The following is a 13,625-nucleotide window of genomic DNA, read 5'->3' on the forward strand; positions in this document are numbered from 1 at the left end:
GTATATCTCTATCTGACATTTTTTTTGTCGTTATAGAAGTTTGTTTCGCTTTTCAGTATGACTCCATGGAATCCTAAAACTTTGAAGCTCAATATCTCAGAATGTAGATAGAACCCTATAAATCCAAGGGGACAATTTGTTTATGTGACTGTTAATCATGTACTTCCATGAATAGATTCAAGCACGCTGTGAGCCTTCTCCTCAGACAACCTGCTCTGATAAAGAAGAAGATGCCAAAGGGGCTGGGATAGATTTATGTAAAATTGAAGATATCGAGAAGTCCACTCAGCCTCATCAAAAAGGCATGACACCTTTCCTCTTTCCTTCCTTTCCCTCTGTCTGATATGAAGGGCCCCCCTGCATGAAATTCTGTACTGTATCCCAGATAACAAATGACAGAGAATTGGAAACCGTGTTGAGGAAGGCCAAAGTGTCAAATGACATTCGGTCCATGTTACATCCATGGCTGCAGCCTTCATAACAGAAACTTGAGAAGAGACTTAACTGCACTCAGAGAGTCTGGTTGAGCCTAAAGTTGGATCATGTTTTTTTATGACTCATGTGTATTTTATGGTGTGCCACACCAAGGAGGATGTGTTTGGGGTATAGTACTTACATAAGGAACATATCATGACATCACCTTCACCACAGCTGGAAAGACTGTAGAACTCTCAGATACTTGGCTCAATCTTTTCAAAATCACAATATGGAAACGTTTAACAACTGTGGTCAATACTGGGTTTGGTTAAGACACAAAGTCAGCATATTTGCTGGCTTATATTTGTGTTTTTTTTTCTTCTAGGGTCTGATAAGGACTTTACCAAAGCCCCTGAGCCAAGCACAGCCCCTCCCCCCAAAACAAAGGACCAAAGTGAAGGGGAAAAGATGACTAGTGAACTAATGGCTATTATTTGTCAGTTTGGGGACAAGGTAAAATAATGGATTGAAAACATTGAGTTGAACTGAAATAAGCCAGAATTTCACAATGTAATATATTTTTTTGATAAATTTATGATATTTTTGGGCTTTTCACAGGTGGCAGCGTTCAAAAATGGAGTCAGTACGATGTCTATAAGTATAGTGGAACAACAAATGGTGATTTCATCTTTACTACCACATTTGAATTGATTGCGCTGTAATGTCAACACTCCACACTCATAATGTTTTATTGATCTTAGTACTCTAGTCTAACCCACAGATGTTCTGTTTGCATTGTTAAGTGAATTGGGTTGTTGGCTTGTTTCAGGTCTTTAAAAGTATGACGGATGCCCAGGACCAGCTGGAGAGGAATTACATGGCTAAGAAGGAGGAGCACAGGGCTCTGGAGATGCGGAACTACATGGGCATCGCCAGAAACACTGGCCAGTTTGACCCAGACAAGTAAGGGTTATCAACTTAACATGGGCCAGTTCTAGCTTGTCAAATCGGTTGGTCTTAACTGACCACTAATAACATGTCAATTAACTACTAACTCCTACTTTATTTTATTCGTAATATATCTATCTCTTGACTAACCTTCAAAAGCCCTTGTTTCAGTCAGAAAGGAATAACACAGTGTTTTAAGTGTGCAGTGGTCTCAGTGGCATCACGTCATGAGAGTTCTCCAGGTGTCTGTGGAGCTCAGTGGGCTGTCTTGTGTGCATGGCTCTGTTGAAAGGCAGGTGGAGGGGGAGATATTCAGGATAGGCATGCTCCTGGAGGACGTTAAAGAGCAGATAGACACTAACGTCTGTCAGAGCTTCTCCCCTCCGCCCTCGACCTCCACCCCTGCGCCACCCTCCCCCCGGCCACCGCTGCATGAGGTAACCCCACACACCTGCCTGCTGCATGGCGCCTCACTTCCTCTCTCTCTCTCGACTCCTTGAACTCACCTGTCAGAACACCCAAACCCCCCTTAACATCACTAACATCAACATCACTCACACATCAGCTTTCACAGTACCTCATTTGCCCACTTTTTTTTGCCTGACAAACATGCATGGCTGAAAGCTTGAAAGATGAATAGGGCTGCTTGTTTGTGGGTTGCTGTGAGCCTCTTGTGCTAACGGTGTCATGTTCCAGGAGACGGAGCCCTGCTTTTCCACAAGTGTTGACAAGCGTGTGCAGGAGAATGGGGCCGGTGGAGATGGACAAACACCAGCAGGCTCAGCGCTGAACATCACAGGAGACAGCAGCATCAGTCTACAGTACGCCGTTATTTCAACACTTAAGCATACATAGAGGTGCTGTTCATATCCGTTACTGTGGTCAGGGCACTCAGGGTATGTTGATACACATTAAGCGTTCAGTGTTTCACATAGTTAACACAGCTTTCGAGTTCATCTATTCACTCTGCAGATGCTTTTATCAGAAATAAGTTGTAATACACAAATACATTTTGTTGATTTTAGATTGTTGGGACCCCTTGACCTTTTTAACATTTGGCTCTACCAGTTTAGTGGTCCAGGAATCTCAAGGAGACAGGGGAAAACAATGTAAAACAAGCAGGTGAATAGAGTTTAGTAAACATAGGAAAGTTACATTCTTTGTTATGAATAGAGTTTCCAGTGCACGCCAGTGAGCTATCAGGTGCCCTTTCTAATATTAGTAAAGATGTTTGCCGCCGCTGAAAGCTGAGAGCGTGCCCTGTTAGCAGGCACACGTCGGTCCTTCCCGTGGGGCGATCGGGTTACTGGGGCAGAGTCGGTGTGGGTTTCACTCGTGACGAGAGCGGCCCGTGCCCTCGCTGTGTCTCTTCACTACCTGGCTGTGCTTTGCTCAGGTACTCAGACACGTCCCTGGAGAGGCTGGTGCACACACTGGCTACTGACGAAGAGGAAGAGAGCACGCCCGATCCAACGGAGGATGAGGAGGACCACGGCGCGCTTCTGGCATCTTCCGTGTGCTCTGTGGCTGAGGACAGGCGGTGGGACTCAGTGGGGTAAGGAGGAGCTGAATGGCTCTCGCTGCGTCGCGCTTAGCCGATCGAGTAAACTCACAGAACTTTGCATGTGTTTGCATAACTGTGTAGTGACATTGTAACATGCCTCAGGCAGATAAAGGGAAGCAGTTTGTGATTAGAAATATTTCACTTTGCATCCAAAGAAGTGCAGAGAACTTACAGAGAACAACCTGCTCCCTCTAAACTCAGTAAACAAACATGTTGGAGCAAACTGCATGATCAAGTGCACATGCAAACCTACCTCTGCAGTGCGTATACAGTACATGAGTAACTCTTCTACTGTATGTGTATGCAGGTGTATTTCTGTGCTTGCAAATGCATCATTCACACACTGTAAACATGCTATTAACTAATGTTTTGGAGCACTGATGAGCAGATAGCAATAGCAGCATCTGGTGTTCTTTTTTCCATCCGTCATCCCCGTCCCATCTCCATCTGCAGCGCTGGTTTGAAGCAGTCACTTAAATCAGTGTGTGAGTTGAGCAGGAGGCCACTAGGTGGAGCTCTCTCCTTCTCAGATGGCAACACGCAAGACCCCCTGGACCAGGCTCTGAGCTCTATACAGGTAATATACACCTCAGTGTGCTAAGCCATGGGTGGGTAAACAACAGTATAGTTGACTCAGTTACGTAAGATGACATATAATGACGTTTGTGATGCCTCCTGGAAACAAACACAGCTATGAAGTTAACACAAACACACTATAAACTTTCATGCCATAGAAAGATAGATAGATAGATAGATAGATACTTTATTGATCCCCAAGGGGAAATTCAAGATGCATGTTTTGATGTTGTAATTCCATGTTTTGATGTTTTAATTGAAAATGTTAATGTTAACTGAATAACCAATGCTATGTAAATACACTGGCAGAGTGACACAAATATTGTGTTTGAACATTTCAGAAGACTGTGAGTCCAGAGATAGACAGTGGGCTGGGAAGCACTGACCTGAGCAGACCAACCTCAGAACAGTCTCAACCACAGTCACACACGGAGAGGTACACACACACACACACGCACGCACACACACACACACACACACACACACACACACACACACACACACACTCACACACACACATATAATGACACAAACTCATATAGAGAAGACGCTCAAGGTCATGTAGTGGTAAAACACCTGCCAGAAATGTTTAGGAATGCACTCCCATATGCAGGGAAACTGCCACTGACACACTAGCACACATTCTTGCAGATAAAGAGACACACTTGGCCCATTAGCACACACAGACATGCACTCGCAGGGAGGAGGTCCACGTGGCCAGCTCTTATCCTGGGTCAGGCAAGCACAATGGGCCCTCTGTTTACCTGGACCTCATCCCGCCAACACAGGCCACTGTTATTATTGGTAATGCTGGAAATGACCAGACTGATGGACAGCTGGATGCCAGGAGACAAATCATGACAAATTAGGATCTGTGTGGTGAGCTTAGAGTAGCACTAACGCTGCCATCTTGACTTAGACTCACAGTTAGTGCAACTCATGCAAATGAGATCCAATTAATTGATATTATGTACAAGTGAGTGAGTGAATCAATAAAGGAATCAGAGAAGTGAGTGAATGAAAGAACGAATGAAACAGGGAATGGATGAATGAATTAATTAACAAACGAATGAACGAACAAACGAATGAATGAACGAATGAACGAATGAACGAATGAATGAATGAATGAATGAATGAATGAACGAATGAATGCATGCATGCCTTCAGTATACAAGTGAAAGTGATGTGTCCTCCTGCAGGCTGCAGCTCCTCCTAGACCCCTGCAGTCCCCTCAGCATGAGCGGCTCCGACAGCGAAGTGTCCGCCTCCCTCCTACAAACCATCGCTACGGCAACCACGGCAACCATCCACCGCCCTAAGCCACTTCGCATCACTGGAACTGACCAATGGCTGACGAGATGCCAACAGGACAGGTCAATCACATGTCAGGATGGTGGGGTGAACCCTCTCAGAGGTATGAAGTAGACTGGATGATGTGCATAAGTACTTACTGTATGAGTTTAAAAGTAGGATGAGTTTAATGTACATATGTGCTGTTTGCATACAGAACAATTGTATAGTGGTTGTTCAATAATAGTTTTCTGATTTGTTACCAGTAATTCAGCTTTTGACATTGATTTTCTAATCTATTTTCATGTAAGCTGTGAGATGTTGAGCTGTTCAGTTCAGTGTTGTGGCTTACAGTAAGTACGCTGAATGTTTTTGTGTGATGTTAAATAAGTGTTATGTTGCCCTCCAGAAGGTGCCGCTCTTGGCTCTGAACAGTTCACTCAGTTGACCAGGGAAGGCCATGTGTCCAGTTTCTCACGTGTAACGGCCAGTGTTGGCACGGGCATCCTGCCACCCAGTGAAACCCAGCCCCACGTCTGCTCCTGCCACAAGTGAGTCTGCCCAGACCCAGGCCCAGACCCGGGGGTGCCCTGCCCTCCACACCTCTCTGCCAGCCATGTCATGCCACTCCCTACCTCAAGCTTTCAGTTACAGACGAAATAAAGTGTTGTTTACATTTAAACTGTGAAACAGTTTTGGCTTAGTTTAAATGTTTTTTTCAGTTATTGTTTTTGCTTAATAATTGGGTATATCACATGCATTTTGCATTGCATTAATTAAGCAGCTTCTTAGTTAAATAAGAAAATCTCATGTAATAGTTGATAGCTGATTTGATCTGAGCTGAGGCATCTCAGTCCCCTGTAGTACAGTAGGTAGCTAACATGATGGCGGTGGTCTCCCCTCTGTGTGTCCCTCAGCGAGGCCATCCTGACCCTGCAGTCTGAGGTGGCCAACCTGAAGAGAGAGCTGGAGGAGCGCCTCTCCCACCTGCCGCACTTCTCCAAGCAGGTGGCCCAGCTGGCCCCGGCCCGGCCCAGGCAGGAGAGGAGGCCCAAGGCCCGACCCAGGGCTCATCACCGGCCCAGCTCCAGCAGGTACACAGCAAGCACACAGCAAGCACGCAGTTATGGATAAAATACTGTACAACTCCAGCAGGTACAAGCATACAGCTTCATTCAGTACACAGCTCAAACAGGTATACTCTACAACAAGCATATCAGCTTCATTAGCTTCAGCACACTATTCAAACAGATATAAACTATATCAAGAATACAGCTTTAGAGAGTCCCACAAAGATGTGTGGTGAGACACATGAATAATTACTTCCATGCACATTAGGATAATACCTGTTTTTTTTTTGTTTTTTTCAGCAAGTCCAACTCAGTCTCCCTCAAGGTGGAAGACTGGATCTCTTCAGATATGGACCAAAGCAAGAGAAAAGGTAGATTATACGTTTGTTGTTTTTAACTAACAGTAGATTTTTATTTTTCTTATATACATATTTTTTCCATTAAATCATTGATTGTTGAACTATTTAGTAAACCATTGGTAGATTAGAAAAAAATAAAATAAACAGAAACTGAATATGACTGCGTAAAGCAGTTCATTGTAAGTGTCGCTCCCAGAAGTTCTAGTAGGAAACCCAGTAATTCCACTGGAGAATCTGATGCCCTGAGTTGAATGTCCGTTGGTCAGTTATGTCTCAGTATACTCTCACTCGATGAAACATAACACAAAAGGGACACCATGAGGAAGTAGCCCATTACAGAGGAATGCTAAAAATGACCTCCTTGAGTAACCTAATTGAATAGGTCGTGTACTAACCACAGTAGACAAGCAGAAGGCATGTCTAAAGCAGTGTGCAGTGAGTATTGTAACAGGATCCCTATGTGTGTGTGTGTGTGTGTGTGTGTGTGTGTGTTGGTTGTGGGGCACCAGTTACAGACAGTGGGGGCTCAGACCTCAGTGGGAGTCTGCAGACGTCACTCAGCAGCGGCGTGTCAGGCTTCCTGGGCCCACAGAGGAAATCCCAGATCAGCGCGGCCACTGGTACGACTGGGGCTTTGCTCTGGGCCCGTTTACTGGACACATGGCCCTGTGTGGTGCCCATTTAGTGCCATTTTCTGACTGAGTTACCTGAATATATTACTTTTCTTTAAAACAGCTTATTTAAATAATGATACTGAGTTATTATAAGTACTAAGAACTGCATTGTAATTCCTCATTGTGTTCTCATTGCTAATGGTGAATTATTGTTTTGGCATAGAATAACATCGCAGGAGAATTTTTTTTCATGTAATGTTTAAACTCATTCAACTGTCTTTGAACTATTCATCAATATCCTTCTAAACAAGTCACTGCACTACTAAGAAATGAATTATAGATCTCCTATAATGTAAGAGGTGGCCCCTCTGTCCTCTTGTTTGTCAGGGGATAGACAGTGGCCCCCAGAACTCCCCCCCTTTGACTCCACCAGAGACACCAGTCAGAGACACGCCTACCGCTCCAGCTACCTGCCACCAGGTAAGAAGAGTGTTGGCTGGCTTATGCAATAATACATTGATAATGCATTGCATGTTTTTTTTTTAATGTTTTTTTTAACACATTGTGTTCTTGTCTTCAGCAATTGGGATGGAGGATGTGTATGTGAAGGACAGGGAGATGATATGCTCAATGCAGCCATTGCAGAGGCCCCTGCGGCAGGTCAACTATGCCTCCTCCTGCAGTCTTCCAGCTGGGTACTACAGATGTGTATATTTCGCCCCCTTCACATTAGCCCGTACTTGGTCTAGAGTTGGACTAGAGTTGGTAGCGCCATAGACTGTATTGGTTGTACTGGAATACTTAATGATGGACACAACAAAACAACTCACCTTGTAAAGCCATGGACAACATTACATTAACTCTAAGAATTTCTGGCTGAGAACAGATGAGTGCTGTTTTTATGGTGGTGCAAAAGTGAAAAGTATAAAGGAAAGGGCAAAAAAAGGACAAGCAAGGGAAACGGATAGGAGATAGATTAGTTTAGTTTTTTTCTTCACAAACATATTTATTGTAGTGCCCCCTAGAGTTATGGTGAGGCAATTGTTGTGGCTGAAAAAAATCCTGAACCCCTAATAATCCTTAGAAAAACAATAGGGATCCAGCAGCTTTTTCTACCTAATAATGAATGATAAACAGCATAAAGTTCAATCAGTGTGATATTCGTCACATTATTTCAGTTTCAAAGTGCTGGAAGGCCAGTCCCATTCCGCTCCAGTCCAGAGGAGGCGCTCTACCCAGTCGGACTCGGCCCTCCTGCCCAGCTCCGTCTTCCTCCGGCGGACCCCGGCCTCGCCTCTCGGCTCACCTCGGCCCCGGAGCTCCAAAGGCAAGCACAGGAGCAGCAAGGCAAGTGGTGCCTCTAAGCCTGCTTCACATCAATGATATGTCACTGCAACTAGTCTTTTTTACTGTCTGGTATGCCATAGTGAGGTGCTATCTCTCTACTGGGTTGTCTAGTGTGAATGATGAGATAGTGAGATCTGGCCATTAGATGTGGCCCTTAATCACTAGTTTGTCCTTCATGTGTAAATGAAATGGGAAGAGTCAAGACCACGATTTGCTGTCATTGTCTTGTTATCCGATGTGTGTGATGTTGCATTGAGACACAAGTCTCTAGATCATGAGTATGGCACCTGCATGGGAGGTTGTGTGTGTGTGTGTGTGTGTGTGTGATGTTCCTCCTGCTCCTCCCCAGGATGAGGACATCAGTCGGACCCTGGACAAGGCCATCGAGGCCGCCCGCAGCATGAAACGCACCACCGAGCGCATGGCCAAGAGTCTCTCGGCAGACCTGGCCAAGGCGGAGCTCCAGCGCAAGCTCCGAGAGCACTACCCCCTGGAGAACATGCCCAGCCCGGAGCCCTGACTGACCCCCCGCAGGCTGAGCACTGGGCCACTCTCAAGGACTGCGGTATGGCCACAATACTGTGGGTGCCTTCGGACAGTGATGGAACTGTTATTTATTGAACATTTTTAGGACTTTTAAGTGAGGCCATGCTGTTTAATGTAACTGTTAAATTTGTAATATTTTGTATTAATATGTGTTAAATGTGTATTTAAAGCAGTCCACTGGAATGTATGTAACCTTTGTGAAATGTTTTAATTTGGCAGATTTTTTCATGAGCATGTTATTCCTTCTCTGCTAAAATCCACTGCAAAATGATGGTCCAGTTAGTCAGCCACGTGTGGTCGGATAGGCACAAGAGGGTGCACTAGTCTTTAGTCTTTTTGCATCTAGTCTTTTCATCTATTGCCATAGGACCCTAAGCTCTTTCATTCAACTCTAGTTGGCAGCTATTGCACCAGTTCCAGTCACCACAGCCAGTGATCTCATTAAGATTCTCACTTCCAGGTCTTATAATAACATTGTGTGGTCCAGCCATTGTAGCCACTGTAATCAAAATACACATATACTGTAATAGAATAGGATATGACTGAATAATTTCTTAAGTAGGCCATATTTTGAACACAATACATTGTGAAACCCTCCTGCTGTAGCTGTACGCCTGTGTAGTGGCATTGCCCTTTCCCCCGTAGCTAACTCAAACACCTGAGACCTCACCTTTACCGTCCAAAGCAACAGCGCAACAAAAAAATCAGTGATTGAGTTTCTATTGACCGGTTTTGTTTGCCCTTTTTTGTCCGCGGTGTTACAGCCCCTGTGGTATATTCCTCTGCGCGTGTTTTTCTTTTTATGGGAGATTGTGTTTCTCGTGTTCTGGTGTTAACAGAAGCATTCCTCACCGTTCCTTCTGATTGTCTGGGTAGTAGGTGATACTCCCTGATTTTTAACGATGAAATGCCTTTTTTTTCTGTTGTTGTTGTCCTGAGGGGTCGAGAGTTGTTGCTCTCTAAAATGTGATTCTTTTTTACCTTAGTTACTGTTCTTGTCATATAGAAATTTTGTGAAGGATGTCAAATGAGCAACTGTCAGTCCACAGTTTTTGTTACATAACCACATCTATGCTATCCATACATTTACGCAATGAGGCAATACACTGCAATGACGATATGTCACTCTCATGACCTAAAAAAGGGCTTTCATAAGAATGTGTTTTAAAGCATTTGGCAGCTATTCAGACATAAACATGATCTTTTTACATTTTTTGGTCAACAATTACCTAATGACTTTTTTATTGGAGAGATTTCTATATGGTGTTATTTTCAAATAGCACTAAATAATCAATATATTAAAATGTCAACATGTTACTGCAACAAAGGCAGAAAACAACTGAATTTTACATGGTTCCACTAACAGATGGACACTGTCTTTGCTATAAATACTGAAGTCAATAAAAGACTCAAAGACTCAGAAATAAAGCTTGATCTGTAACACATCAGAGGTTCTAAATATTTAGCAAATGTCTGAGTTTTCTCCTGTTTTTGTATGACTCTTCAGATGATGCACGTTACATAACAAATAAAGACAGTCTAATGTACACACACTCACAAAGGCAGCTTGAAGCCTGGCTATTTCAATCCTAGCCTCCAGATGATGATGGTACAAATTAATTGGATCCGTTTTGGGCTGGGTCTCACGTCTTGGCCAGGGCCTGTTGACTGCAGGGCTGTTTTGAAACAGACAGTGTAACCCGATGAGCCCTGCTCAAGGGCTGACCTGTACAGGTGACAGCAGGATAAAGAAGAGGAAACCGGCAGTGGAGAAACAGCGCCGTTGCTGTTCCTGATCAGAGACTGACCTGGTACACAGAGGCCTGATCTGGCCAGCGCCAGGGCCACACCTGAGCTGCACTACAGTACTGGGCACGTAGTCTGACTTCAGCCAGGCTGGGAATGCAATGGAAAAAGCCCAAACTTTAAAGGAAGAGACACAAATATCTGTTATTGGCAGCTTACATAATGGATATACATGACACAAAAGATTGACATTGATTGGTTTAATGAATATACTTTTTTTTTTTTTATCATTTCCATTATGTCATTTTTATCAGGGCTCAAAGACATCTTGTGTAACTAGTGCAAGTGGTAAAAGTAACATGATAAAATGAAATAGTTGCTGAAGGAATCCAAACCACAGTGGATACTGATAGAATAATAACCTGCAACGCAAAACTAATGAAGGTTATTAGCATGTGACAACACTGACACAGTGTAAATATATTCAATGAATTTGAGCCTATTAGCTCACTGAGCAGCAATGTGGTAACCATTGTGTTAATGTTGAATTGATGTATGCCTCAGATTATTCATGACTACCTGTGTAGACCTATGCAATAGACAAAAGGAGCTTACAGTATTTTACACATCTGGACAGACATAAAACCTTATGTGGCCTATACTGAGCCAATCAGTCACAGTCACCTGTTACACAACATTTCAGGTTAACTGTCAGGGATCTGATGGCACTCTCTCTTGGCTGTAGGAGGGCCTACGCCATGTGTACGTCAAGAACAGAAGAGACAAACTAAAATGGGATCTCTCTGACCCATATCTGAGCTGTGTCAGACATCAGGGGCCTTACGTCTTCTCTGGCCATCACTCATCCATACTGTCATCTGGCACCACTCTTCTCTCCCACACATTCTAGGCCTACAAGAGCCATTCACTGGTTATACATGTAGGTCATCTGCAAATTCCAAGTGACATGGATACGGAGTCCAGGTACAGTCAACCCCAAGTCCGTGGTGACCATAGTGATCTAATCAAACTGATATCAAGATATGTAGCCTACTTATCAAGATACATTCCATAATGCAATGTAAACATGTGTTGACTAGAATGTGCTATATTTGCCCACTTGCATTGTAGTTTTGCAAAATATCAAATTCATATGATGATGTAACTAATGAGGCAAACCTGCGTCTGATCAAAGTCGTGACTTATCTTTGTTTACAAAGATGGGCCTAATGAACAGACAATAGTCATGTACCTGCAGTAACCATATCTGAAAGTGAATCTTCCCTGGCTATTGTAACACAATAATGGCTCTTATGTGAGTGAGTGTGTGTTTGTGTATGTATAGCTGAATCCTATCACTACAGATCATGGATATAACCCCGATATCCCCCCTGAGACACTATGCCTTTTGTGACCTGCAGTCCCAGACAGAGGCCTCTCACAGTACCCTCACAGTGCACCTGTCACAATCCCCAAATGTCTCATACGAAATCCCCAAATGTCCCATACAAATCTTTTCAGTGTTTACTGTGGCACTTTCTTTTAAGTTTGTGTTTGGGCTAAGGCTAGGCTTAATCCATATACAGGAAACTGCAGATCACTCACAGACAAAGAGTGGCAACCTGCGATCTGATAAATTAAAGCATTGCTGAAGTGTGAACAAGAGCTTTTTTTGTTATTGCTGACCAAACATGTCATGAGCTTCTTATAACAAAGAGAGTGGGTAAGCCTTATACTGTCAATATAGGTGCCTAATATAGGGCCTAATATAATTTGAGCTTCTCTTTGATTGTGCCATATATTTGATAAAAAAATTTTTTTTAAACAAAACAAACAAACAAAACAAAAAAAAACCCAGGTCATACAACTTTATCAAGCCCCCACTTCACAAGCCCAGCACATCGTTTGGAAATATATTGTCACTAGGCCTATTACTTATCTACAGGAAAGTAACATGAAATACAAACTGCAGACCTGTCGTTAAACTAAAGACATCATTTTACCCATCATTTTGACCACCTCTGTTCATGTTTGTGATGATGTTGTGAACACTTTTAACCTTTTCTAGTTTTAATAAACGGTAGATAATGATATGCTATTATTCAGACATGTTGAGTAACATATGTTTTTGGGTTCTAGGTAGGCATACTGTATGGATTTGGAAGTCTTACTTTTTCAAGGATAACAATAAAGAAGAGTGTCTCAAGTTTGACCTCTCAAGCCTCGGAAACAATATTAGTCATAGAAACATGGTCAATAATGATTTATTATGGATATTTTTACATAACAGTGAAGGTTTGCTTTTGAAGTTCTGCAGACAAAGCGCTTTGTGACCGAGTTCTTCTTTCTCACACTATGGGCGCCTGTGCACCTGCAGACAAGGTGCTAACCACCTCGGGTGGTGATAGGTCCGCTCCATCATCGCCGGAGGGAGGGGTCACATATGGGAATTCGGTATTCGTTGAACAATAAAATACCTGTTGTGTATCAAAAAAAGGGAAAAGACAACGGACCGGGATAAACCAAAGTCGCCAAACCGAGAACGGAAGAAATATCAGTAGAAGCAAACTTCCTTGCTCAAGGCACCGAGTCGTCAAGAAATTTGAGCCATGGGTCCGAAATATTTAATACTGCTGAAATATATGTTGCTAAGTATCGGATTGTGCAAGGTAAGGATGTAATTTGATCTATTCTTTCTGGGTCGTTTTTAAGGAACATGTTTATGTTAAAGCATTATTCCTACTACTGCGTAAAATTGAACTGTGTGGGTGTTAGTGAACGCTTTTCTCTGAGGCTATATCTCATTTGCATGAACTGTCCTTACATTCTTTACTCATTGCCTAATTTGAGCAAAAATAAGATTTTAGAGAGAAAATATGCTGAAAAGGAAAATGTTGTAGTACAATAAGCCACAAAAACATAATGTATAATCAGTCCCATCAGAATAAGAAACGTAACGTTGCCTTTATATCTGTTTTATTTCTAGATATGCGCGGGGCAAAATGGTAGGTACTATTTTTTTTTTCGAAACATCATTAAGGCTGAAACATGTTGACACCGATTACCTCTCCCCATAGCATAATTTAATCAGAGTGCACTCTTTCTTCCAGATATAACTGTATCGGTGTTCACAGTCACATCGAAAAGT

At 43.0% G+C, this 13,625-nt stretch overlaps 1 protein-coding gene across 1 annotated transcript; it reads left to right on the forward strand.

The window, feature by feature from the left end:
- The first annotated feature begins 3,390 nt into the window (after window positions 1-3,390).
- Window positions 3,391-8,705, forward strand: LOC134098562 (uncharacterized). The gene is made up of 11 exons (XM_062551643.1): window positions 3,391-3,506; window positions 3,847-3,941; window positions 4,705-4,919; window positions 5,205-5,346; window positions 5,713-5,889; window positions 6,166-6,236; window positions 6,734-6,844; window positions 7,226-7,318; window positions 7,419-7,533; window positions 8,017-8,206; window positions 8,535-8,705. Exons 3-11 carry the CDS (start codon window positions 4,742-4,744, stop codon window positions 8,703-8,705), a joined length of 1,248 nt encoding a protein of 415 aa, XP_062407627.1. The 5' UTR covers window positions 3,391-3,506; window positions 3,847-3,941; window positions 4,705-4,741.
- The last annotated feature ends 4,920 nt before the right edge of the window (window positions 8,706-13,625 follow it).

This window comes from Sardina pilchardus, chromosome 2, assembly GCF_963854185.1.
Source record: "Sardina pilchardus chromosome 2, fSarPil1.1, whole genome shotgun sequence".
Taxonomy (NCBI): Eukaryota; Metazoa; Chordata; class Actinopteri; order Clupeiformes; family Clupeidae; genus Sardina; species Sardina pilchardus.